At 42.6% G+C, this 27,810-nt stretch overlaps 1 protein-coding gene across 1 annotated transcript in view; it reads right to left on the reverse strand.

Moving 5' to 3' along the window:
- The window catches only part of DNAH14 (dynein axonemal heavy chain 14), a 496,436-nt gene that overhangs the window by 76,224 nt on the left and 392,402 nt on the right, over positions 1-27,810 (reverse strand). The window contains 6 exon segments of the mRNA XM_030558364.1: positions 11,245-11,348; positions 14,208-14,414; positions 17,772-17,970; positions 18,410-18,534; positions 18,586-18,855; positions 19,353-19,597. Of these exon segments, the coding sequence (XP_030414224.1) occupies positions 11,245-11,348; positions 14,208-14,414; positions 17,772-17,970; positions 18,410-18,534; positions 18,586-18,855; positions 19,353-19,597 (1,150 nt within the window).

Here is a 27,810-nt window from a genome sequence, read left to right on the forward strand (position 1 = left end):
ACACACCTGGATAACCTCTGCGGACATGGGTTGCCCTCTAACTTTTTCTGGGAAAGCCATAAAGGGTCTGGGGGAAGAAATGAATAACTTTGTTCCATTTAAGGATAAAACTCTCACTTCTTTAGTATGTGCTGTTTTATTTTGCCTGGGTTGAAGTGAGGTTTTGGGGAAAAAATGGGAGATGGATTAATTGATTGAGATGAATTGATTGACTGAAACTACCTTAGGCAGAAATTTGGAATGAGGCCTAAGGATTACTTTGTCTTTATGGGGACATAAGGGCCTGTATTTGCTGACTTTTCTAAGCTGAGATAATGGCCACCAGAAAAGGTGTCTTCACTGACAGATGACAGAAGAAGCAAATCACCATGGGTTTGATGGGTAATCCCATTAAACCAGTAAGAATTAAGTTGAGGTCCCAGGAACGGGGATGGTCCTTAAGTAGGTGGAGAATGTAAGCAAGGCCCTTCAAAAATTTCAGTACTGTGGGGTGTGTGAATACAATGTAACCCTGGACTGGAGGGTGATATGCAGAAATTGCTGCCAAATGTACTCTAACTGAGCTGATGGAAAGCCTGGATCACTTCAGGAAGGATAGACATTCCAGGATAGTTGGAAATCAAGGAGTCATTGGTGAAAGCTGCTGCTGGATTGTTCAGATAATAGAACCTTTTCCATTTCTTTATGCTAGTCCGGTAGAAGGCTTTCTGCTTTGTCGAGAATTTTCTGTAATTCAAATGAATAGATCCTCTCCAGGGGAGTTACTCAAACAGTATCCAGGCTATTAGATGGAGTGATGTTGTATATGGGTCCATATTCAGCCCTTGTTTTCGGAGACTGTCAGGAAGAAGTGATAAGGTGATTGGTGGGATGATCAAAAGATTCACCAGCTCAAAAAACCAGAGCTGTCTGGCCCATGCTGGGAGTGGTCAGGATAATGTGGCAAGAGTTCTGTTTCAGCTTTCCAAAACTCTGGAAATTAAGTGAGTTGGTGGAAAGGTGAAGAACTGATCCAGCACTCAGGAGCAAAGAAAGGTGTCAGCGAGCCTGGGTTTACATCCCTTCAGGAGCAAAAGGTCCAGCAGTTGCTGTTCTTGTATGATGTGAACAAGACCACAGCTGGAAATCCCCACCTGATTAATATGTTGTGGAAAATGGAATTGGGGCCATTCATGATTCTGTGAAAATGATCTGCTGAGCTGGCCTGCCAGAGTGCTCTGGAGTTGGAGAAGTATCTAGCACTGTGCTGATGAACTCTATGGTTCGAGTTGGGATCATAGTGGACTTTGTCCTTGATGACTCTAGGCAAAGAGATGCAAAGACATGTAGAGTTATGTGAATTGAGTTGAATATTTGCTATGGGGACCTTTCTTGAACTGGCTAGTCATCCATATACAGACAAACTTGCATTCCCAGTCTATATAGATGTGCAGCCACAATGGCTAGCAACGTGGTAAAGACCTGTGGGGACATCAAGAGGCTGAAGGGTAGGATGGAATATGAAACATTGAATAATAACCTTGTTGAGGCACTGGATGCCCAGATCCCTTTCTTCTTTGGAATTAGGATGTAATGAGAATAAAAGCCCATTCTTCTGAATTCTATGGGTATTTCCTACTTCTTGCCTCACCAGCATCTTGTGAAAGGGGTTCTTGAAGACAGACAAGGGTGGGGGGCAGGAACTGTCTAAAACTGGATGGAATATCCGTTGGTTACTACAGGGGTGGCCAACCTGCAGCTCTGGAGCCACATGCAGCTCTGGAGCCACATGCGGCTCTTCAGAAGTTAATGTGCGGCTCCTTGTACAGGCACCGACTCTGGGGCTGGAGCTACAGGCACCAACTTTCCAATGTGCCATGGAGTTCTCACTCAATTTCTGACTCTGCCATAGGCCCTGCCCCCACTCCACCCCTTCCCAGCCCCTCCCCTGAGTTCTACCATGCCCTTGCTCCTCCACCTCCCCTCCCAGAGCCTCCTGCACATCATGAAACAGCTGATTGGGAGGTGTGGAGAGGGAGGGAGAGGCACTGATCAGCAGGGCTGCCGGTGGGTGGGAGGTGTTGGGAGCTGATGGGGGGCTGCTGATATATTACTGTGGCTCTTTGGCAATGTACATTGGTAAATTCTGGCTCCTTCTCATGCTCAGGTTGGTCACCCCTGGGTTACTATATCCAGAAGTCGCTGATCTGAAGTTATCCCATTCTTGGCTTTTTGAAAGCTGGAAAATCAGTTTCCAAAAGATGTGACAGAAGCATTCACTGGTAGTTTGACTGGGCTCTTGCTACTTGTGTCAAAACTGTGGGACAGTCAAGGAGATGGTGAAAGGGTGATGCTTGTGGAATCTCTACCTCAAAGGCTCAGAAAGTCACTGTTGAGAGTAGTACAGGTTTTGTAGCAAGGCTGCCGTCTCAGAGGCTGTTTCCCCTGAGAAGTAGGGACCTAGAGCGCCTGGAATCACAGGTCACTCAAATGTCCTTAGGTCTGTGAAGAACCTCATCAGTAGTGCTGCTGAAGAGCTCACAGCCCTTAAAAGGAAGGTTTGCTATAGTCATCTTGACCTCCCAAAGGATCCCAGATGCCTCTAGCTATGAAGAACACCTCATGAAGGTGGCCATGGTCACAGTCCTCACCATTGTCAGAAGCAATAAGAGTGGCCTGGAGGGATGTTCTCACAGTGAATTGGCCTTTGGTCATAAAGATCTTTAACTCCTCCTGATGATCCTTAGATAATTTATTGAGGAGGTTCAAAGGACTGTCCCAGAGAAGAATTCATATTTAGACAGGAGTAAGGTGTTGCAGTTGGCCACTCTCATTTGAAGTCTCATGGAGGAGTATATTTTATAACCATATAGGTACAGTTTCTTAGGTCCCTGTTGCAAGGAGTGGTTTTGAAGGACTCTTGCTATTTTGACCTCTCTTGGGCTGCTTGCATGACCAGTGAACCTGGGCTTGAGTGCTGAAATAAATATACCATACCCATTGTTTGGGCCTCTGATCTGTTCACTTGGAGATCACCATTACTGACGTGGGAGCATGCCAAGATGCTTTTGCAAGTTTGAGAATGCCATTGTTTATGTGCAGTCCTAGGCTATCAGGTGTTGATGAGTTACATATGTCAGTAATTTATGCTATTTCTCCTGGATTATTTTTGGTGGAAAAACACAGGTTTCGGTAATTCTCGGCAAAAGATCTTGAAAGACTATTCATCCTATGAGGTCAAAAAAGGTGTTGGTCTTCTAGGTTTCTCATCCTTGACATCATGCAAAGTCACCTATTTGTGGCAATTCAGACTCACAACTGGGAATTAATTTATAATTTGGAAGAACTGGGTGAGCAGAGGCATCATATGCATTTCCCAATTAGTCAATGATGAGGACTTTGTCCCTTTTATAATGCTCAAGCAGCATTATGACCTGTGACCATCAGCAGAGTGGCAGTACTTACAACTAAGACACTCGCTAACATATCAATTTGGTTCAGATTCCCTGGGGCTGCCAGAGGTTCCAAAATACTGGGAGGCTTAGAAATGCTTCATAAACTTCCCAGGCCTACGTCCACTATATATACTTAGTTAGTTAATGAAGAGGACCTCAGTCTTTAATGAGGAGCTTAGGGATAATGGTAGGATGACAAATGGGAATGAGGATACGGAGGTAGATATTACCACATCCAAGGTAGAAGCCAAACACGAACAGTTTAATCGGACAAAATCGGAGGGCCCAGATAATCTTAATCCAAGAATATTAAAGGAACTGGCACATGAAATTACAAACCCATTAGCAAGAATTTTTAACGAATCAGTAAACTCAGGGGTTGTACTGTATGACTGGAGAATTGCTAACATAGTTCCTATTTTTAAGAAAGGGAAAACAAGTGATCGGAGTAACTATAGGCCTGTTAGTTTGACATCTGTAGTATGGCAGGTCTTGGAAAAATGTTTGAAGAAGAAACTAGTTAAGGACATTGAGGTCAATGGTAATTGGGACAAAATACAACATGGTTTTACAAAAGGTAGATCGTGCCAAACCAACCTGATCTCCTTCTTGGAGAAAGTAACATATTTTTTAGACAAAGGAAACACAGTGGATCTAATTTACCTCAGTTTCAGTAAGGCATTTGATACGGTTCTAAGTGGGGAATTATTAGTTAAATTGGAAAAGAATGGGGATCATTATGAAAACTGAAAGGTGGATAAAGAACTGGTTAAAGGGGAGACTACAACGGATTGTACTGAAAGATGAACTGTCAGGCTGGAAGGAGGTTACTAGTGGAGTTCCTCAGGGATTGGTTTTGGGACCAATCTTATTTAATCTTTTTATTACTGGCCTTGGCACAAAAAGCAGGAATGTGCTAATAAAGTTTGCGGATGACACAAAGCTGGGAGGTATTGCTAACACAGAAAAGGACCAGGATATCATATAGGAAGATCTGGATGACCTTGTAAACTGGAGTAATAGTAATAGGATGAAATTTAATAGTGAAAAGTGCAAGGTCATGCATTTAGGGATTAATTAACAAGAATTTAGTTATAAATTGGGGACGCATCAGTTGGAAGTAACAGAGGAGGAGAAGGACCTTGGAGTATTGTTTGATCACAGGATGACTATGAGCCGCCAATGTGATGGCCGTTAAAAAAGCTAATGCGGTTTTAGGATGCATCAGGTGAGGTATTTCCAGCAAAGATAAGGAGGTGTTAGTACCGTTATACAAGGCACTAGTTTGACCTCATCTGGAATATTGTGTGCAGTTCTGGTCTCCCATGTTTAAGAAGGATGAATTCAAATTGGAACAGGTATACAGAAGGGCTATTAGGATGATTCGAGGAATGGAAAACCTGTCTTATGAAAGGAGACTCAAAGAACTTGGCTTGTTTAGCCTAACCAAAAGAAGGCTGAGGGGGGATATGATTGCTCTTTATAAATATATCAGAGGGATAAATATCAGGGAGGGATAGGAATTATTTAAGCTTAGAACCAATGTGGACACAAGAACAAATGGATATAAACTGGACACTAGGAAGTTTAGACTTGAAATTAGACGAAGGTTTCTAACCATTAAAGGAGTGAAGTTCTGGAACAGCCTTCCAAGGGGAGTAGTGGGGGCAAAAGATATATCTGGCTTCAAGACTAAGCTTGATAAGTTTATGGAGGGGATGGTATGATGGGATAGCCTAATTTTGGCAATTAATTTGGCAATAGATCTTTGATTATTAGCAGGTAAATATGCCCAGTGGTCTGTGATGTTAGATGGGGTTGGATCTGAGTTACCACAGAGAATTCTTTCCTGGTTGCTGGCTGGTGAGTCTTGTTCACATGCTCAGGGTTTAACTGATCACCATATTTGGGGTTGGGAAGGAATTTTCCTCCAGGGCAGACTGGCAGAGGCCCTGGAGGTTTTTTGCCTTCCTCTGCAGCGTGGGGCACAGGACACTTGTTGGAGGATTCTCTGCACCTTGAGGTCTTTAAACCATGATTTAAGGACTTCAATAACTCAGACATAGGATAGGGTATTGTTACAGGAGTGAGTGGGTGAGATTCTGTGGCCTGCGTTGTGCAGGAGGTCGGACTAGCTGATCATAATGGTCCCTTCTGACCTTAAAGTCTATGAGCTCTCTAGGCCAGAGCTCCCCAGCTCCCTTGGCCTTCCTCAGCCCTGCTCCACTCCAGGTACCATCTCTCAGCTCCCTGCAGCCAGGTCCCTCCCTCTCAAAGGTAGAGAGAGTCTCCCTTGGCTTCTGGCCCCAGCCAGGGCCGCCTCCAGTCACCAGCCAAGCAAGCTCATGCTTGGGGTGGCAGATTCTAAGGGGCGGCATTCCGTCCAATCCTAGGGTGGCCCGGTGGCTCTTAATTTTCTTTTTTTTACCACTCTGGCTGCCCTGTAGGGACCAGCGGTGTGGAGGAAGGAAGCGCCCGGCTGGGAGCCAGCTGTGCGTTCTGTCTGCCCCAGCTAGTGCCAGGTGTACGGCAAGCCCGGCAGCCAGTGTCCTTCCCTCCCCGCCGACCGGAGTGGTGCAGAGCCCTCCTGGCAGGCGGCACAGTGGGAGGGGCCAAGTGGTGAGCGCCCTGGCTGAAGGAAGCCCTGGACACTTCCCTTCTCTCTCTCCTCCCTGCTTCCTCCCCCTCCCACCTGCTTCGACACTCCAGCTGCCCTGCAGGTTTTTGTTGTTTTTTTTTGCTTGGGGTGGCAAAAAAGCCAGAGCTGTCCCTGGCCCCAGCCCTCTTTATAAGGGCCAGCTGGGCCCGCATTATGCCAGCCACCGCTGTGGCTGCTTTCCAATCAGCCTAGCCTTTCCCCTGCCACAGCCTGCTCCCAGGGCTGTTTTAAGCCCTTCATGGCAGGAGTGGGGTAACCACCCCACTACACCCAGTATGGCCGTTCTTTGTTCTAGTCTGGAATTCTTTGTGAAAATGAGGGAAGGGAATTTATCACAGTCCTTAAAAGAATCTCAATGGCTGAGCATTTACATAATGTTAAAAATGCCTCTATGGATCTCAGGCTATGCGTAACATAACAAAAGGTTATATTCAAAATATACTGGATGCCAAAGAGGTTGCACAAGATAAAGGCCTTAACTTCTGATGTTTGTTCTTTATTACAAAGAAAAAGGAACCGTGATACATATGCTATTCAATGGTCAGGCAGCTGTGGAAAAAGGTGAACTCAAGAGTTAAAACAGTGCTCGACCTCAGCAGCCAAACCTCATCCTAAAATTATATCTTAGCAGGTAAATAACCTAAGTTGGGTTTAAATTTGACACAAAGTCTGGTTCTTGAGGGCTGCACTTATCATCAAGACCATGATTTTACATAAATGGAAGAGTAGGCTTATTTCCAGCACTGAGCAGTATTTGGACCTTTCTGAGTCAGCAGTCAAAGAAAGAATAGCTTATCACAGTAGACAGAAATTATATTAATTCAGAGAAGTCTGGGCCCCATTTCTAGATATATTTGAGACAGCTCAAAGAATGCCAGACTTCAAATTCCTAACTCCTCCTCTCTTTTCCTCATACTCCATCCCCCTCTGCCTATTCATGTACTTCTATTTTATTACTGTTACCCCCATCCTAACATGTAATGTCTATGTAGCATGGTTTGGTATTGTATTGTCTGGTTTTTCAGCTTTAATAAATTGTAAAACTGTGTAATTGCATAAATCTGTTGCAAATCCCATGAAGCGTGCAGTATTCGGAAACATATAAACGTTATAAGTCTTTTTTTTTTTTTACATTTCATTGCCTGTTTCTTTATGAAAATAAATAGAAAAATTAGTCACAGAAAAGTGGATTAACTGCTTCCTCAAGCAATGAAGAAGACACCCATTCAGGGAGAGGGCGGTGTTGGTCTGGGGAATTGTCATCTACATTCTCAATGTCCTCATCTTCCAGAATCTGATGTTGCAGTAGATGAGGAACTGGAGGAGGTTGAATCTGCTTCTTCAGAGAGTGAGACTTCAATCTAGTCACAGTAGAAGTGTGCTTTGTAGTATAAAGGTTCATATCTCATGGAGATCAGTAAGGCCACAACTGATAGGTTGTTAGGCATTCTGAGGTGGAGGGCACATGAGGGGTTCAAAGATGGAAGTTCTTTGTGGGTCCCTGCCCTCTGTCCTTCTTGATTCCCAGTGGTCTGGGAAGTGGTGGGGAAAGACGATCAACCAGTGAGAAAAAAACAGTTACAGACCTGAACAGTAGCTGTTGTTCTTCAAGATGTGTTGTGCACATATACATTCCATTGCAAGTGCATGGGTGCCCAACACACTTGAGTCTGTGATTTTTGCCAGAAGTACCACTAGGCAGCGCATGCAACCCTACTCTCCTCTTCTTCCAAGCCAAGGCCATAAAAGAGGTGTATCTATTGCCTCCCTCTCTAGTCCTTTGCACTGCTGTGTATCTAGTGTCTGAAGTAGCAGGGAAAGAGGGAGGATTGTGGAATGTATATGTGCACAACACATCTTGAAAAACAACAGTTACTGGATTAAACTGGGTAAGTACTGTTTTTTCTACTTTGAATGATTGTGCACGTATACATTCCATTGCAGATGACTCATCAACAGTTCCCTTACAGGCTACAATTAATGTTGCCCTTGTACCTTTTCAGTTTTTGGAGTACTTCTGGGATGAGAAGAACTGGAGGGAATGCAAATAGGAGATGAATGGACCAGGGGAGAAGGAAGGCATCTGTAATGGAACTGGGGCTGTGGCTCACCCTGGAGCAAAAACTCTTACAATTGCTGTTCAGATTAGTCAGAAATAAATTTATTATCAGATGTTTCCACTGGTAGAAGATCCAGAGAAGAATATCTTTCCTCATTGGGCACTTATGCTGGCCTATGAAATCCTTTCGGAGGAAATCCACAATTGTGTTCCTTACCCCAGACGATGAACAGGTTTCAGAGATACCTTGTTTCTTACAGTGGAATGTATATGTACACAATCCTTTGGAGGAGAACATCTTCTGTGCTCTGGAGAAGCAATAGGCCTCCTCAATAAATGGAGTGGTTTTGTCCGGGATAGCTAATCTAAACAGCACCCTGAGCTATGGTAGTCAAGAGGGCTCCCAGTGTATAGGCACAGCCCCAATGAACACTGCTATTCAAAAAGAATCTGATCTCACATGCATGGGGCACATGTGCATCAAGAGTGGAATCTGTGTAGACAATCACTCTCAGAAGAATCCCAAGTACAAAGAAAATTCTATGATAGTCTTGGTAAAAAGGGAAGGGGCTTAAGTCTTGGAAAAAGAGATAACTGACTATTGAAGGGAAGGGGCACAACAACATTAATACAGATGCTCCCCACGTTACGCAAACCCAACTTATGCAAATCCGCACTTAAGGAAAAAGTTCCGTAAGTCCTGAAAGCTTTTTTTTTTTTTTTTGCACAATTGTTGGGTATACTTTTCCGACTTACGCAAAATTAGACTTACGCCAGGCGTTCCTGAACTGAACACTTGTGTAAGTCGGGGAGCGTCTATAGGTGTGTTTGGGAGACAGTAAGTGATCAATGGATTGGATGATTGGTTCTTGTGTATGTGTATATTGACATGGGTATAAGAGGGAGGCAGTGTGTTTGTGTGTGAGAGAATGGAGTATTGCTGCAGGATTTAAATCAGGCAAATGGGATATGTTAGCAGGAGTGTTGTAAGCAAGACACAAGAAATGATTCTTTTGCTCTATTCCATGCTGATTAGACACCACATTTCAGGAAAGATGTGGACAAATTGGAGAAAGTCCAGAGAAGAGCAACAAAATTTATTAAAGGTCTAGAAAAATTACCTATGAGAGAACATTGAAAAAATTGGGTTAGCTTAGTCTGAAGAAGAGAAGACTGAGAGGGGACCATAACAGTTTTCAAGTACATAAGTTGTTACAAGCAGGAGGTAGAAAAATTGTTCTCCTTAACCTGTGAGAATAGGACAAAAAGCAATAGGCTTAAATTGCAGCAAGAAAGGTTTAGCTTGAACATTAGTAAAAACTTCATAACTGTCAGGATGGTTAAGCACTGGAATAAATTGCCTCGGAAGTTATGGAATCTCCATCATTGGAGATTTTTAAGAGAAGGTTAAACAAACACCTATCGGGGTCTAGATAATACTTACTCCTGCCATGAGTGCAGGGGACTGGACTAGATGACCTCTTGAGGTCATTTCCAGTCCTACAATTCTATGAAATCCTTAAAATTAATAAAACTGGGAATTGGAGAGAGGGCCAGATTAATCAATGTGCACTCATTTCACTTCCACAGGACCCCCATGTCAGGGAGTTGCTGACAACTGGGAAAAACAAAAGAAACTCTGCAGCACTGTGACGCTGTACACTGGGTCACAGTGCCACTCACTCAAATTTGGCCTGGCTGTCCTCCTGTCAGATGGAGGGATAGCCACACCAAACCTAAGCAGTGCTGCAACCTTGTGCACCAGGTTGCAACACCTCTCACTTAAGTTTGGCCTGGCTACCCCTCTGTCATGACGGAGAAGTGGCTGAACCAAACCTGAGCAGCACAGGGCCCTGTAAGTGAGTAGAGCTGGGTGGCCAGGATTGGGAGAAGCCACCATAGCCTGAGACAAAAGCAGACCACTGAGTTGGTGAGTGGCTAAGACAGTCCTGGGAGTGGTGGGTGATGGGCTATGGGCTAAGAGGGGCGTGTTGGAGGGCTACATGGTGAGGAGTTAAAGACTAGTGAAAGATGGTGGCTGAGATGAGTTGTGGGGGCTGTGGAGGGAATGGAGGATGTGTGGTGGCAGTTGGGGTCTGGGATGTTGGGGGTGAGTGAGGGATGTTGGGGTCTATGGCTAGTGGAACTGAAGTGTGAGTGAGAAGCATGTATGTCAAGGCTGCTGGGATGTGTGCGGAAACTACCAGGATAACTGGAATAAGGACTGTAGGAAGTTGCTGGGGTACACGTGGGGTGAGAGGACCATTTGAGGGTCTGTGTGTGGCGTGGGGAGACAATGGCATTCAGGGATTTGTGTGGGGTGGGGTATATATGTGGTCGGGTTGCTTTGTTTTCTAGTTTATGGAAGATGTGGTTGCCCCAATTTCCACAGTGCACATGATCCCAAAATTCTTTAATCCAAACATGATTAAAGACAGTCTAGCCCAGATTTAGGGTTGCAGTCAAGAAGCACACAATGTAACTCAGAGGAGGTGGTGCAAAGATGGCAGTAAGGCACTTCTGTGTTCTCCTGATTTAAGGTGAACCGTGGACCTAAGAGTCCTCTGGTCTAAGGGAGGCCTATTGATGTGAGTCTGGTTGAAGCCTGTTTTAACTTATTCAGGCTACAGATACCCACTAGGGGCTATTTACGGTAGCTGGAGATCACTGTGCCCCAGGAAACTCTCAGACACATCTCTTATTTTGACTGCAGAGAGCAGGGTGATATAAGACTCTACTATGCTCGTTTTTAGGTTGCTTTGTACTTGTGGTATGGTGCAGAGCAACCTGAATGCAGATGAGAATTTGGGCCTCTGTATAATGCTTTTTATTTCACAAAATGAACTGTAATGTATTTATTCAGAAAAAAACACAATTTAATTGCATTATAAATAGCTTTCTGTGAAACTTGCCCCCTTTATTTTCTTACAGGAGTTTTGCAGAACTTATTTTATGTGTCTTCAACATTACATCATCAAATATTTTGGAATTTAGGAGCTATAAAGTCCTCTCAAATCTATATCTAACTAAGTGGTCAACAGTGTCTAAAATTTGTGGTAAAAGAATATTCCCTCATCATTTTCTTTTCTTACCAAGATAATTCTTTGAAATGAAGAAAGATTCTCCCAATGAAAGTCTACCATGGCACTATCAAGCCCAATTCTTTCTTTTAGTGCATCTGACTGCAGGTCTGTATCTGTTATAGAATCATAAAACCAGAGTTACAAGTATACAACAGTAATAAAAAAGACTAGCACTAGCTGCCTAACTTTATATTCCAGAGAGTACCTCACCAAAAGTAGTCATTGATCAAAGACTTTAGATGGCTTTTTGTTTACCTTTTAAAAGCTAAACATAAGATTTTTGTCAACTGAATGAGTTTCAAGAATGATACCATCTGAATAATACTGTAACAAATCCCAGCCCCCACGGACTCCATAGTTTTAACAGAATGTAGACATCCTGCTCTAAAAGCACAAACCCCTACCATTTCAGCTAAAGGAGAATCTCAATAGCTATTAGCAGTACAGGGCCTATGACACTGAAGCAGTTCTGATTCTATCCAATGGAGAGCAGTGGTACACATGCACAGCAACCAGTTCATTACAGTACATAGCATTATATGCAGCCAACTTTACACAATAAGCCTTAAGGTCTGTTGATATCAACACAATCATAAAAGTGAATGTGGGATGATTTACAGAGTTGTGTGAAAGTTTTACCAATATAGTTATTCTGATACAGTCCCTCATGTGGATCCAATTATACAGGTATAAAGATGCCATATATCAGTATAGCTTATTCCCCTTCCCGTACAGGAATAGATCTATATATAGGGTCACTTTATAGTGGTATAATTGTGTCCCTTCTGACATGGGGTGGGCGGTGCTTATCACAGAATCATGGACCTTGAGACGCCATCTAGTCCAGACCCCTGTGCGGCGGCAGGACCATTCCTGCCAGGTGTTTATCTAACTGGTTCTTAAAAACCTCCAATGATGGGGATTCTGCAACCTCTCTTGGAAGCCTATTTTATGCGTAACTATCCTGATAGTTAGGAAGATTTTTTCTAATACCTAACCTAAATCTTCCTTGCTGCAGATTAAGCCAAATACTTCTTGTCCTACTTTCAGTAGACACGGGGGACAACTGATCACACTCCTTCCTATGACAATCCTTAGCATATTTAAAGATTGTTATCAGGTGCCATCCTCAGTCATCCTTTCTCAAGACTACACATGCCCAGTTTTTCAAACCTTTCCTCACAGGTCAGGACTTCTAAAACTTTTATAGTTTTTGTTGCTCTCCTCTGAGCTCTCTCCAATTTATTCACATCTCTCCTAGATGCCCAGAACTGGACACAATGCTCCAACTGAGGCCTCACCAGTGCTAAGAAGAATGGGAGAATTACCTGCCATGTCATACATAGAACACTCCTATTAAAAAATCCCAAAATGATATTAGCCTTTTTTTGCAACTGGATCACATTGTTGGCTTATATTCAATGTGTTATGCACTACAACCCCCATACCTTGTTTAGTGGTACTACTGCCTCTTCAATTATTCCCTATTTTGTAATTGTGCATTTGATTTTTTTCTTCCTAAGTGAAGTACTTTGCACTTGTCTTTCTTGAATGTAATCTTGTTGACTTCAGACCAAGGTCATTTTGCATTCTAATCTTACTCTCCACCTGTTTGCTACTCCCCTTGCTTGGTGTCATCTGCATATTTTATAAGCATACTCGCACTTGATTAACCAAATCATTAATGAAAATATTGAATAGTACTAGACCCAGGATAGACCCCTTCAGAGCTCCACAGGATATGTCTTTCTAATTTGTCAGAGAACCATCGATAACTTTTCTTTGAGAATATTCTTTCAACCAGTTTTGACTCACCTTATAAATAATGTCATCTAGACCACATTTGCTTATGTGACTGTCATGTGAAACTGTATCAAAAGCATTATTAAAGATATATCATGTTTACAGCTTCCCTCCCATGCCCTAGGCCAGTGGTCCCCAGACTGTGGGACACACCCACTAGAATGTTTGGGGGGAAGTGGCGGAGGCCGAAGCCAGCCCCCACAGGGAGTGGGGAGGGAACACCACACAGCCTGCTCTGCCCTTAGCTCTGCCGCAGCCCTGGCTCCTGGATCTTGGCTGTGGCTCTGCTCCCAGCCCCAGCCTTAGTCCCTGACTGCGGCCCAGCTGCAGCTTCTTCTCCTGCCCCTGCCCTCAGAGCAACCCCCAGCCTCAGCCCCCAGACACAGCTTCTCACAGCCCCAGCCCTAGCCCTGTCCCCAGCCTCAGGCCCCAGCTGCAGCTCCATTCCTGGCCCCAGACCCACCCCCAGCTGCAGCCCTAGCCTTGGCTCCCTTACTCCTGTCAACACTCACCCCCCCTTGGGGCGCTGTGGCCCCACTTCTGGCCCCGGCTTGCAGGGGCACAGACAGGTGTAAGGGAGAGCTTGTCCGTGAAAAGTTTGGGGACCACTGCACTAGGCCAATAACCCTGTCAAAGCTTGTATCACTGTCTATATTGGTATAATCAAAGTGGTACAAATTGTGTGTGTACACAATCTGAAGTATCTTGCTGAATCAAAGCCTTATAAATGTTACTTTTCTAGTTTATAAAGTCACCACAAACCTCCTGATTGACATACAGCTTCACTAGGCGGTAGAGGTGCCTAGCAAATGCAGTGTTGTTGTAGCTGGGTCAGTACCAGGATATTAGAGAGACAGATAAGTTGGGTGAGGTAGTATCTTTTATTAGACCAACTTCTGTTGGTGAAAGAGATAAGCTTTCGAGTTTATACAGAGCTGTTCTTCAGATCTGGGAGCTCTGTGTAAGACTGAAAGCTTCTCTCTCTCTCTCATCAACAGAAGTTGATCCAATAAAAGATATTACCTCACCCACCTTGTTTCTCTAATATCCTGGTACTGACAGCTACAACACTGCATATAGATTTACTGGGCACAGCTGAGGAAACATGACTCCTTACCCAAGATTACTTAAAGTTTTAAACAAAATAAAGTAAAATTACGAGCTTGTACCTTGTTGTGACGATGTTGGCCTGTACTGTGTGCTAAGTAAATAATATAAGTTACCACTGTTTAGGAAAGAACTCCATTGTTGGGAATTTGATGCAAGGGAGTCACACAAGAGATTGAAAGGTTGCATGTGAGTGCTCATGTACTGACATTCCTTCCACATAGATTCAGTAATCCAGAGATGAGGAGTTTTATTAAACTTATATGAACCTAAGCAACAAGAATTATAGGATTAGAACACATTAATCCTTTGCTTCTCAGATTTTCATCCATGTGTCATACGAGTAAAATTAACTGATGCAAAAAAAGTAACTATGGTCTGTTCACTTAAGTTTGATCATACACTGATAATATAAAGGAGACTTTGTAGAAAGATTACTGGTTATGCTTTTTGGATGTTAAAACAGCAGTTACATTACCACTACTCTATTCTACCAATGTTAATGCTATTTCATTCGAATGAGAGGGTACTTACTCTGTGCAGTATCTGGAGTTCTTTGACATATGTTCCCCTACAGGTGCTCCATTTCAGGTACACATGCACCTCATTTGCCTTTGATTGGAGATTTTTGGTAGCAGTGCCCATTCGGCTCATGGATGTGTTCCAGATATCCCTGCACCCAATACTAAAGATACATAGAGCTGTGCAGGTGAACCACTCTCTGCTCCTTCTCTACCACAAAATTCTGCGAAAGGAAATGCTGAGGCAGTGGAGAAGGAGGCTGGGAAGTGGAGCACCTATAGAAAGACGCATCCCAAAGAACTTCTTTTACTGCACAAAGTAACCTCTCCTTCTTCTTTGAGTAGTGTCTCTATGGGTACTCCACTTCAGGTAACTTCTGAGCATTATTCCTGGAAAGAGGAGGGAGCTTCAGAGTTAAGTCTAATACTGAACGACAGAACTGCACTGCTGTCAAGTATAATTCCCAAATCTGGACCTTAGCATCCAGGATATGGGTACTAGCATAAAGTCCTCTAAGCTTAATTACCAGCTTAGATTCTGTAGCGCTGCCACCAATCAGGAATTTTTAGGGCCTGATACCCTCTGGTCCCCCCAAAACCTTCCCAGGGGATCCCAAGACCCAGATTTCTTGAGTCTCACAACAAAGGGAAATAAACCATTCCCTCCCACCTCTTTACCTCCTCCCAGATCTTTCCTGCCTGGGTACACTAGGAGATACCGTGAATCAATTCCTTGAAACACAACACAGAGAGATCAAGTTTCTCTCTCCCCCTCACCCAGAGGCAATACAAACTTACCTTTCCCTCCTTGCTTCCCACCAATTCCCTGACTACATTTCTTTGAATTTTTTATTGTGCCCATTCTTTTATTTGTTCCACAATCACAGACTCAATTTCTTTGAGCCTTAATTAGGAGAGAAAAATCAACAGGTCTTAAAAGCAAAACTTTTAATAAAAAAGAAAGAAAAAGTAAAAGGTTAATCTCTGCACTTTAGATGGTAAAAAGTTACAGGGTCTTTCAACTTATAAACAATAGAAAGAAACTTTCTCCGGCAGAAACACAATTTAAGCTACTTCCATCAAGTACATATATGCAAATAAGAAAACAAATTAAAAGACTATAACCACCTTTTTTCTTACTCACAATTCTGAATAGATAAGAGACTGTAGCAGAGAGATTGGCAGAAACCTGGTTGCACCTCTAGTCCCGTCCAGGACCCAAAGAGAACAAAGCCAAACCCCAAACCCACAAACATAGGCTTCCCTCCATGAGATTTGAAAGTATCTTGTCTCCTGATTGGTCCTCTGGTCAGGTGTTTGCAGGTCACTGTTTGTTAACCCTTTATAGGTGAAAGAGACATTAATCCTTAGCTATCTGTTTATGACAACTGCCAACTGCAGCACCTGAGCTAGAGGCATGAACCAAAGCACAGTGTTTAGAAAAAATATGTAGTGAAGTCTAAGGTGCAGCTTTGCAAATTTCAACAACTGGAACATATTTGAGTAATGCCACGGAAGTAGACTGAAACTTTGTAGAATGAGCTAGCATCCTAGAAGGAGATTGGATGTTGATAGATTGTAACACAAAATAAATCATCCAGAGGGCCTCTTTGGGCAGAGACTGCAGATTCCTTGGATAGAAACAGTCTTGGAGACTTTTTAAATGGATCGGTTCTGTCTGGATAGAAAGGTAATGCCCTACTGATATCCAAGATATGGAAGGTAGCTTCCTTCCTGGTCTGATGTGGCTTTTGGAAAACAACTGGGAGATGAATGACATGACTACTATTAAATTCAGAAGACACTTGAGGTAAAAATTTGAGATGTAGTCATAACAAAACCTTTCCCTTGAAAAACTCTGTAAAGGGAGAATCTGCCATTAATGCCCCCATTTCTCTGTTCCTTGAAGGCGGAAGGTTCAGCCACCAAGAATGCTGTTTCAGTGGATAAGTGAAGTAAAGAGAATGTAGCTAATGGCTCAAAAGAAACATTTTATAAGGGAATTGAGGAAAAAATTCAAATCCCATATTGCGGTGGGTTCTTCAATCTGTGGAAAGAGACTCATCATGGACTAGGATAGCTTCCCAGAAAGAGAGACAACATTTAAAACCTAAGAATCCCAGCATATCAAAAAAATGGCAATATACAGAATAACCCTTGAAGTGGGAAAAAAGAAAGGGGGGAACAACAAACAACAGAACCACAAAAACTAAATACTATGAACTAGACTAAACTAAAGAAATAAAAGAATAACTATACTTAACTGTGCCTAAAGTGAAGTGGGCATGCTCAACGCTCTGCCTCAGGTTGAAGGGCAATTGAGAAGGAACTGAAGACAGTTTGTCCACACAGCTCTACAGACATCCTCATATCTTGATACAAGGTATGAGGATGTCTGGAGTGCATGCTCAGGCTGAATGGGCACTACTACTGAAATTCTCTGATCAAAGGCATACGGAGCACGTGCACCAGAAGTGGAGAACCCATAGGAACACTACTCAAAGAAGAACTGTTGTTACAACGGCACTGTGTCATGCAGTCCAGGCCCAAATTTTAGGTTTTATATTAAACATAAGAATAAAAGGCTTGCATTTTACAAAAATTGTGTTAATTAAATATTTTCATGGTTTACAAAAATGCAAGTATGTTTTTTGTATTTAAATACTTTCCTAAAATATTTGCAGTCTAACACACAACAGAATTATGGCAGTATCAGAATCAGAAAGTGAAATTGGATATAAGCAGATTAGTCAAGATTTACAGTCAAACCCAGTTCAAGAAGCAAAAACAAACAACAACAATAACAACAGGCTCTCTATTGAACATTTGATGAGATTTTTCAAACTTTTCAGTTCTACTATTACAAGGGCTAAATTCTATTCTCAGTTATATGATGTAAAACCAGAGAAATTCCAGTGACTTCACTGTAACAGAGTAGAAAGTAGTATTGGCAGCAGAGGCAAGAAAGACATTTAAATATATATGTTTATTAGCTTGTTGTGTTTCTTCAAAGGTACCTAATTCTGCTCTTAGTTACACTCATGAAGCCCCTTTAATTTCAGTGGGATTGTATAAGTCTAACTGAAGGATAGGAGCTTTATTTACCATCATTTTCGAACTCTGATTGTGTATCCATAATATTTGCCAACATGCTGGAGTAGAGGAAGAAGTTCCACTCATTCTCAGGTAGGAATCCAAGGTTGTCTTGGGCTTGATTTTCACCACAGTTATTCTGCATGATCTCAGTGCAGAGTAGGAAAGAGAAGCAGAGTTGGTTTTCAGTGAAGAGGGCAGAACAAACTGACTGTTGAGGGGGAAAGATGTGTGTCAATACTAATAGTGTAATATACTTAGAAAACACACAAAGCAGATATTTAAGGCAATGTCTACTTTACAGACTAGGGGTGTGATTCTCCTGCTTGAATACTGCTAGCGTGAGTATAAATACCAGTGAAGCCACAGTAGCACTGGTAGAGGCAATGGAGGCACAGCTGAGCCATGCTGAGTATATATGGGTATGTACAGAGGGGGTCATACTCAGCACAACTGAGCCGTGCTTCCACTGCGGCTTCCCAAGCTATTGCAGGTACACTGATATTTATACTCATAATAGCAGTATGAGTCCATAAGCAAGAGACTCACACCCATAGCTCATAGTGTAGACATAGCTTCAGACACAAAGCTTCTCATAGTAATTAAGATTTATGAGTAAGTAACTATATTGTATTTTGGTGAAACCTCACCTTATAAACATTATTCGTCAACGTGTCAATTATTTCTTTAAGATGCTTGTTAAAGTTGTCTGTCTCATTCTCACATCCTTCCCAGTGCTCTTGGGTGAAATGCCTTTTTCTCTGCCTGCTAAGGGCTCGTACTGTTCCACATACAGAAGAAGTCGAATCTGACAGAGAAATTTGACTTCGCAGTTTATTCACCATATCCATAGATTCTACAAAGATTTTATGGAACCACTCCAATGAAAACTGATACATGTAGTTGATCTTAATAAGATCTGCCACTACAAAGTAGAGCACAGCACCTCGAGTTGCAATAGGGAGATAATTTTTACGTGTTTTTTCAATTGCGGCCTCTGTTTTTGCTGATGCTTCTACACGCTCAAAAATCTCTTTTGAAGTAACTTTTGTTCTTTGTAAGTTGTCAATGAGGTCCTGGTCATCTAATATGTGTCCTAAAATGTGAAAAAGGTTTTATTCAAATTGAAAATTTGTGAACTAGAATGCGGCAGACAAATGAACACATTTTTCAAAAATAAGCCAGGCTGTATTTTATGGAGGTCACTTCATAAACTATCTCTGTAGTCATACATTTATTTAAAAAAAAAACCAAAACAAAAACAAAGTATCACACTAAATGTAACTTATGTTAGTCTTTCACATTATTTGTTTATATATGAAATTTATTGTCTTGCTGTATAATTTATATTTATCTTAATACTTTATATAAACTGTAATGAAAATAAATGCACAGAAATAAAGTTATCTGATAATTTCACACACAAGAATTAACAGAAGAAACTGAAGCAAAAGTTTACTCTTTGCAATGCACATTAAGAACTTATCCATGTTCACTATCACAATACTGTATAGCATAGTAAGCAATTTTGTTATATACTTTCCTCAAACAGATGCACAGTATGTCCTCAATTTCTGTAACATTTTTGCTTACCTTCTGTTTTCTGGAGCAGTTTAAGTGACTTTTGTTCCAGTTCTCGGAGTGTGATTTGGTCAGCAAAGATACTCTCCAATAACTCACAACGTTGTTGCTCTAACTGGGGTGTTTCATGAATTACTACAGTGGACAACAGCTGGTCCTGCAAACCTTGGAATGTTACAGTGAAGTTGATCATTGTGACCACGTTACAAACTGAAGGAAGAAAATGGGGGTTGGCTTTTTGCGTCGTTATGTATAATCTGAAACCACAAAGCATTTTAAGTGTTAAAGGAATAAGTAATAATGCACATATCAACATATCTTACTCATACATTTTCTTTCAATTTGAACTTCAGGTTAAGGATGAAGCACATTGGCAAGGTGAGGTGAAAGAAGGCAGCACTTTCTTTGACCACGCTTTACCTGTTCTGTGAATGAAAATCTATCTAAAGAAATATATTATGAGGGCATCCATCACAACAGGATTTGAGTAGCAAATGTTTCTTGTCTAGCGCTTTCAATCTGGCATATTTCAGCAACACTAAGAACACTTTAAAAATAAATTGGGTATTGAGCTAGACCCTTGCAGAACCAAAAGGGGTGGGGTGGGGTGGGGTGAGGTGAGGTGGCAGCAAAGATGGCTATACATCACTTTTATGTCCTCTTGATCCTGTCTGGGAGTTGGTTTGACTCCCACTATAAGTCAGAACAGCCTCAGAAATGCTCTAATTTTTTTCAGAAAATCAGTGATTTCTCTTCTCTTGCCCTAGCCCCAGCTTTATCCCTGTTAAATAGGAGTAGGAATGTGAGTTGTCTCACAAGCAGGACTGAAGTAAACGGTATAGGTATCCAGATTGTCAGGTGCTACCCAATGAGCAGTCAGCCACCACAAAGCTATTTTCCTCCACCCCATGGCAGACTGGGGCATGAACTGAAGATACCACACTAGCATTTCAACCTGTCCCTGTGTGACCCTACCCCCTGATTAAGCACACCACACATGCAGATAAAATGAATTCCATAGGGGTGACCAAAAGACCACCAAAGAGACTGACCACATTTGTCTTTTGCTTTCACTCTGATTCTGTCTCTTGCAGGGGAAGGAGGTGAAAAAGTACCTTTTTGTTTGTTTTGTTTGGAGAAATCTCGTGTGTCTCAAACAGGGGAAGGACTGTGTAAGCAGTGTAAATTGTGGTCTGCGGGTATGCAGGGGATCCCCTACCCACAACACCAAGTCTCACTAGTCTCCTGATGTCATCAAATATCTGTGAATCCTACTGGAAAAGTTTCCCCTTGTTCTGGGCCACATAAAGGCTGACAACGTACTACTGCTATAGGTTATTCCATTAGCTCAAGGTGCAGAGGTCTATGCAGTGGATCTAAAGCAGAGGTGTAGCGAGCGCCCTCCGTACCCTCTGACCGGAGGGGGCCCCGCAAGGAAGAGGGCCCCTAAAAGTGGCAAAAAAAAATGTAAGGTATAACTAGGTAAGTGACATTTATTGACGCTATTGCACAATCCATGTCGGTTTTACTGACAAAACCGTGAAGTCATTATGATACATCATAATGCTATTGGCTACATCAGTTGTCTGTCGATCAGTTTCGAATTTTAGTTGGACCCATTCAAAGACTGTGTATTTGCGTTCATAATGGCGGTCAGTGGATAAATGTTATTAATTTAGTTGCTTAGTTTTTTATCATTTCCAACGCAGAAGCGTGCTTTGTGATGTCTAAGAGAATGTATAAGAGCGGAGCTAGTAAACGAAAGGCAGCAAAAGATGCCGAGAAGGAACTTGAGAAAATTCCAAAGTTGTCAACGTATTTTGCGCTGAAATCCAACGTACAGGTACAAGCACATGAAATGGACGGCGCTAGCAGCGACGAATCGTATCCAGAAGTGTTTCAAGTGAGGTCAAAGGTGAAGCCAGTTGTTCTACCAAACAAACTGTGACAGATATTCCAGCTGCTGCCGGGAAAGAAGTATCTGAATCTGAACCACTGACTGATGATCCAGGAGATTGGCCGTCTATAATATCGGACAAGCAACTGTGTGACATTGTTGCACGTGGCCCACCGCAGCAGAATGAAAGTTACGAATTTCCATTTAACGAGGAAAGACGGAGGTTCACAAGTACTCATTTCTATCGAACCATGGCAAATGGCGAGAAAACAAGACGTTCATGGTTAATGTACTCAGTTCAGAAAGATGCCATTTTTTGTTTTTGTTGTAAATTATTTGGCACTGGTGACATACCGCTACGTCGTGGAAGATCTGCTTGGAAAGCACTGTCAAAAAGACTTCAGCAGCATGAAACAGGCAAAGGTCATCAAGACTGTATGGTGAAATGGTTTGACCTTCGGTCAGGCATAGTAAACCGTACATCTAGTGACCAACTCGAATTGCAGGCTTTTTTGAAAGAAAGAGATTTCTGGAGAAATGTTGTCAAACGCATGGTTGATGTCGTTATTTTCTTGTCTGAAAGAAACTTGGCATTTTGAGGAAGTAATGAAAAGCTCGGCGATCCTTCGAATGGCAATGGTGTCAATATTCATGAAGTGTTTGTTGGTTTTCTTAATGTTCATGATACAACTGGCGAGGGCTTATTGGAAGCATTTCTTGAAAAGGCAAACAACTTAGGAATAGACATTGCTGACATGAGAGGCCAAGCTTATGATAACGGCGCAAATATGAGAGGAAAGAATAAAGGAGTTCAAGCCCGCATGCTAGAAATAAATGACCGTGCCTTGTATGTACCATGTGGAGCTCACACTTGGAATCTTGTGATCTCAGACGCGGCAAAGTCATCGAAATATGACGTTGACTTTTTCGGTCTGATTAACAGAATATACGTTATCTTTTCTTCTTCACCTTCACGTTGGGATATACTTCAAGAACATATGCCAATATCTGTTAAAGGGTTATCGGACACTCGTTGGGAGTCGAGAATTGATGCTGTGAAGCCATTGCGTTATCACCTTGAAGAATTGTGCAATGCTTTGTCATCTTTGCGAGAATATGCGCTGGAAAAGAAAGATGGCAATACAGCAACAGAAGCCGGTGCACTTTTAGACCATGTTACTACGTTGCCTTTTGTTCTGACTGTGTACACGTGGTACGATATACTATTTCACGTCAATAAAACCAGCAAATTAATTCAGTCACCAGATGTGTCAATTGACGTACTGCAGGCAGAAGTCGGTGCTACAATGAAGTTTTTGGAAGACTATCGAAATACAGGATATAACTCTGTGGTCACAAATGCACGCGAAATGGCAGAGCATATGGGTATTGAGCAGGTGTTTCCAGAAACCAGGGTGCAACGTAAGAAGAGAATGTTTGATTACGAATGTGCTGATGATTCGAGTCATCTTTCCGAAGAAAAATTCAAATCGCAGTTCTTTCTTGTTCTCACTGATCAGGCCATATCTTCTGTTTCATCGCGATTTGACCAACTCGTGGAGTGGTATAAGTTGTTTGGATTTCTGTACAACGCTAACAGCCTGAAGCAGTGTCACAGAGAAAATGAACTGGAGAATCATAGCAAAAATTTTGAAATAAAAATGGGAGACATTGATGCCAACAAACTCATAATGGAATTGAATCGTTTTATTTATGTCATCAAGAAAGAGAGAGGACTTGTCACGGCAAACAATTTTTTAACGTACATATACAAGAACAGCCTTCAGGAGATATATCCAAATCTTTGCATTTGCATCAGAATTCTTCTGACCACACTAGTTACTGTCGCTGGTGCTGAAAGGAGCTTCAGCAGAATGAAACTGATCAAGAATATCCTGCGCTCAACCATGACAAATGACAGGCTTTCTGCGCTTGCAGTTATCTCAATCGAAAACAAGATTGCCAGATCTCTGGACTATGACGCATTGATTAACCAATTTGTGGAGAACAAGGCTCGAAAGAAGCGCTTTGCGTAAATACGGAATACATGTACACTGTAGGCCTATGTATACATAATATGAACCCTGTATATTGTATAAAATAAATACCGCATTCCAGTTTCTGCATTGTAAGGGGCCCCGGACATATGTTCGGAGGGGGCCACGTTCTTTGTTGCTACGGCCCTGATCTAAAGATTCAGAACTCATTGATGACTCACGTGGGCCTGCTCTAGGAATGAATATAGGTTGTATAGTGAAGGATGCTGCTGTCTGTATGACCTCTGCCCCATTTGCTGCAGTAGTTGGAAGTTGTGTGGTGAATGACTTTATGGATTGCAGGAAGAGAAAGGATGGTCTTATGGAGAAGGCAGTTGAAAGCTGTCCTGGAGAACTGGAATCTATCCCTGCTCCTGCCACAGAGTTCTTATATTATGCTAATCATTTCACTTAAATGAAACTTTTCACAGGTGACCACTAATTGGGTGTTCTTCACTTTCTGGATGCCTGACTTGAGATCTTATGGCTAAATCTGCAGAAGTGCTGAGCACTCACAGTTGCCACTAAAGTCAAAGGGATCTGTGCTTTGAACATATAAAATACTATATTAAATTAAGGGTATATCTACACTACCTGCTGGATCGGCAGGTAGTGATTGATCTACCGGGGATCGATTTATCATGTCTAGTGTAGATGCGATAAAATCAATCCCCTATCGCTCTGCCGTCGACTTCGGAACTCCACCGTGGTGAGAGGCGGAAGCGGAGTCGACAGGGGAGAGGCAACGGTCAACTTGCCGCCGTCCTCACGGTCAAGTAAATTGACCTAAGATACGCCAACTTCAGCTGCGCTATTCGCATAGCTGAAGTTGCGTATCTTAGGTTGACACCCCCCAATGTAGACCTAGCCTAAGGTCACCTGCTGATAGCTTGTACCCAAAACTAAAACTTCTGAAAACACAGAAATATAGAGTTAAGGTAAATGCCCTCTGTCATAAACAGATAGCTAAGGGTTAACGTCTCTTTCACCTGGAAAGAAGTAATCTGAACCACCTGACCAGAGGACCAATCAAGAAACAGGACTTTTTCAAATCTGGGTGGAGGGAACTTTGTGTGTGAGTCCTTTGTTCTTGGTTCTTCTGCCTGTATGCTCTCTCGGCTATGAGAAGTGATTTCTGTTTCCTGCTTTCTAATCTTCTGTTTCCCAGTTGTAAGTACCAAAGATCAGATAGGGATTTATATGTTCTTTTGTATTTACATGAATATAGTTGCTGGAGTGCTTTGAATTGTATTCTTTTTGAATAAGGCTGTTTATTTATATTTCTTTTAAGCAATTGACCCTGTATGTGTCATCTTAATACAGAGAGACCATTTTTATGTACTTTTCTTTCTTTTTATATAAAGCTTTCTTTTTAAGACCTGTTGGAGTTTTTCTTTAGTGGGGAATTCCAGGGAATTGAGTCTGTACTCACCAGGGAATTGGTGGGAGGAAGAAGTCAGGGGGAAATCTGTGTGTGTGAGATTTACTAGCCTGACTTTGCATTCCCTCTGGGTGAGGGGGGAAAGAGAGATTAACTCTCGGTACTTCTGTTTTCCAAGGCTGGGAACGGGGAGGGTGGAGTCCCTCTGTTTAGATTCACGGAGCTTGCTTCGGTGTTTCTCTCCAGGAACACCTGGAGGGGGGAAGGGAAAAGGTTTATTTCCCTTTGTTGTGAGACTCAAGGGAGTTGGGTCTTGGGGTCCCCAGGGAAGGTTTTTTGGGGGACCAGAGTGCCCCAAAACACTCTAATTTATTGGGTGATGGCAGCTTTACCAGGTCCAAGCTGGTAACTAAGCTTGGAGGTTTTCATGCTAACCCCCATATTTTGGACGCTAAGGTCCAAATCTGGGACTAGGTTATGATACCCTCACAACCTTAGCTCTGTCCTCACTGGAACTAGCAGTAGCTACTGGCAATTATCTGAATGTACTCCAGCCGCATTCTCTGTGTTAGGTGTAACTGTACTGAATGGTGGAGGAATAAGTTGGAGCAACTTGAAAGAGCTGAGACTGAGATATGAGGAGATCTGGTTCTGAGTCCTTCCCGCTCCCCATTTTGTGTTATCAAAGGAAAGAGATGCAAGTGTTCCTGTACCTTGAGATTCCAGTCTGCATCATTTCAATACAGAATTGGGTAGGCTGTCTCAGTAGAGAGTACTGAGGTCTTCTTGCCATGGGTATTGTCATAGTGAGGAGGATATTAGAGAAGTCTGTGGATTTCATGATGGGTAGGAGAAAGTATAAGTTTAGGTGGTGACCCGTGTGCAAGTGTGAAGGGGCTGTAAAAAAGTATAAAGTGATTGTTAAATTTTGCAATTATGGTATTCTGTTGGGGGAGTAGGCTCAGAGTTTGAGCGTAGGGAAGTGCAGTTTGCTTCTGTCCATTACTATGCAAAAACAGAGTGCAAGTATGTGAGTTATGGGAGTTGTGGGGGGTCTCACTCAAAGAGGGCAGAGCTGAGGTTGTATGGGTGTTTATCTTAACTCTTTATTTCTGGAATTCAAAAGTTTGAGTTTTGCTGAACTCAGTGTTGCGGAAGGGCACAAGCTATCATCAGGCAACCTTAACTCTGCCTTACTGAAGTTTTTTGCCATTTAACTTTGTAGTTCTTTTTTTAAACAGAAAAAGAGAAATGTTGGTTTGTAGGAGTTAGTGCAGCGGTTCTCAAACTGTGGGTCGGGACCCCACTCAACCCCATTTTAATGGGGTCACAAGGTCTGGCTTAGACTTGCTGAGGCCTGAAGCCTGAGCCCCACCACCTGGGGTTGAAGCTGAAGCTTGAGGGCTTCAGCCATGGGCAGTGGGCTCAGGCTTCAGTCCCCCTCTCTGGGGTTGTGTAGTAATTTTTGTTGTCAGAAGGGGGTCATGGTGCAATGAAGTTTGAGAACCTCTGAGTTAGTGCTCATTTAGGCATTTGTAGTTCTCACCTAGGTTTGCAGTTGATGTTACTGTGACTAGGTAATAATCAAAAGATATAGGATAGATATATGGAGACAATACTGGCATAGCTATATCATTGTAGCTATGCTGGCATAACGGCATATTGTAGATGCAGCCTGCATTGATGGAAGGGATTTTTCTGTTGGTGTAGGGACACCATCTCCCCTAACAAAGTTAGCTATGTTGACAAAAGCATTCTTCTATAAACATAGTTGCATCTACACTGGGCGTTAGGCCAGCATAGCTATGCTGGGCTGTGTTTTTTCACACTACTGATCAATGTAGCTATGTCAACCTAACTTTTAAGTACAGATCAAGCCCTAGCTTCTATAGTGCTTTTCAGCAGTAGAACTTTACAACATTAACCTCATTTTACAGATGGGAAGCTGAGACAAAGAAAGTTGAAGTGACTTGCCCAAAGTCACTCAGCAGGCCAGTGGCTGAGCCAGGAATAGTCCCGTGTCTTTCCACTAGACCACATGATTGGTACATAATTCCTAAGAGCACCTCCCCCATCTTGAAATTTTGTTAGAGTGAAATGAGGATAATGGTCATGCTTTGAAATTTTGTCAATGTGTATTTGCTAACAGAACTGATGAGAAAAATCTAACCTATATCTATGCGCTAAAACCTCAATAGTTTTATTACATGGTTGTTACAGTAGCTTCAAGCGTGAGAGAGAAAAATGGTATGTCTCTCTCCTTCTCCACCTCCTGATCCCCTACCATTCCCTGGAACATATAGCCCTCCACCAACATTTCCAGTTCCCCCTCCCCTTCCCATCCCATTAAGCCATTCGTTAGCATGGCAGAAGCCACCAATACATAAGAAGTTGCTCCTTGCTGTCTCCTGCCCCATACTGCTGATTACAAATACCACAATCAGCACTTTGCCACCTGAGCTAGCACCTCACTTCCATTGCCTACTTGCAGATGGGACTCCTGCACCTACTTCAGCCCGGCTTCCCCAGCCATGCCTCAGGTCCACCCAGTCTGCCCCTTCTCCAAACTGAGCCCGTCCCCCATACACTTTCAAAAGCTCCATCCCCACACAGCAGTGAAGTGTAACTTAACTATTCACTTTCTGGATTTCAGATGTCTAAATCTGTTACCTTCAGTTCCTCCTCCCCCATGACCTCTCATGGAGGAGCAGATCAGGAAACTCAAACAGACCAAGAGAAGCAGTGTTCCCCAGATCCCAGAACACACAGCAGGTAGGGAGAGGGGCTCAGATCCCTGAACAGAGGTAGGACTTCTCCAGATCCCAGCACACATATGGAAGGAGAGAATTCAGGGTAGAAAGTCTCCCCCTCCGCTAAACTCCAATTACCTGTGGTACTCCCCACATTCTCCAACCCATCTTTTTCCCTCCCATTCCCTCTAATCCTTACCCTCACCCCCTTACCTGAGCACCCCAGCTTCTCTTCCCTCCCCTACCACCCATTCCTATTTATCCCCCTCTCCAGAATACTTGCATTCTTCATGGCAGACCCAAACAGCTCCTCCTAATTACTACCTATCTTGCCCCTTAACCACCCCTACCATCCCAGTGTTCATTCATTCATGTAACTCATTTTCTTTTCAAAAATAGTTCCAGT

The sequence above is a fragment of the Gopherus evgoodei genome, chromosome 3 (genome assembly GCF_007399415.2).
Source record: "Gopherus evgoodei ecotype Sinaloan lineage chromosome 3, rGopEvg1_v1.p, whole genome shotgun sequence".
Taxonomy (NCBI): Eukaryota; Metazoa; Chordata; order Testudines; family Testudinidae; genus Gopherus; species Gopherus evgoodei.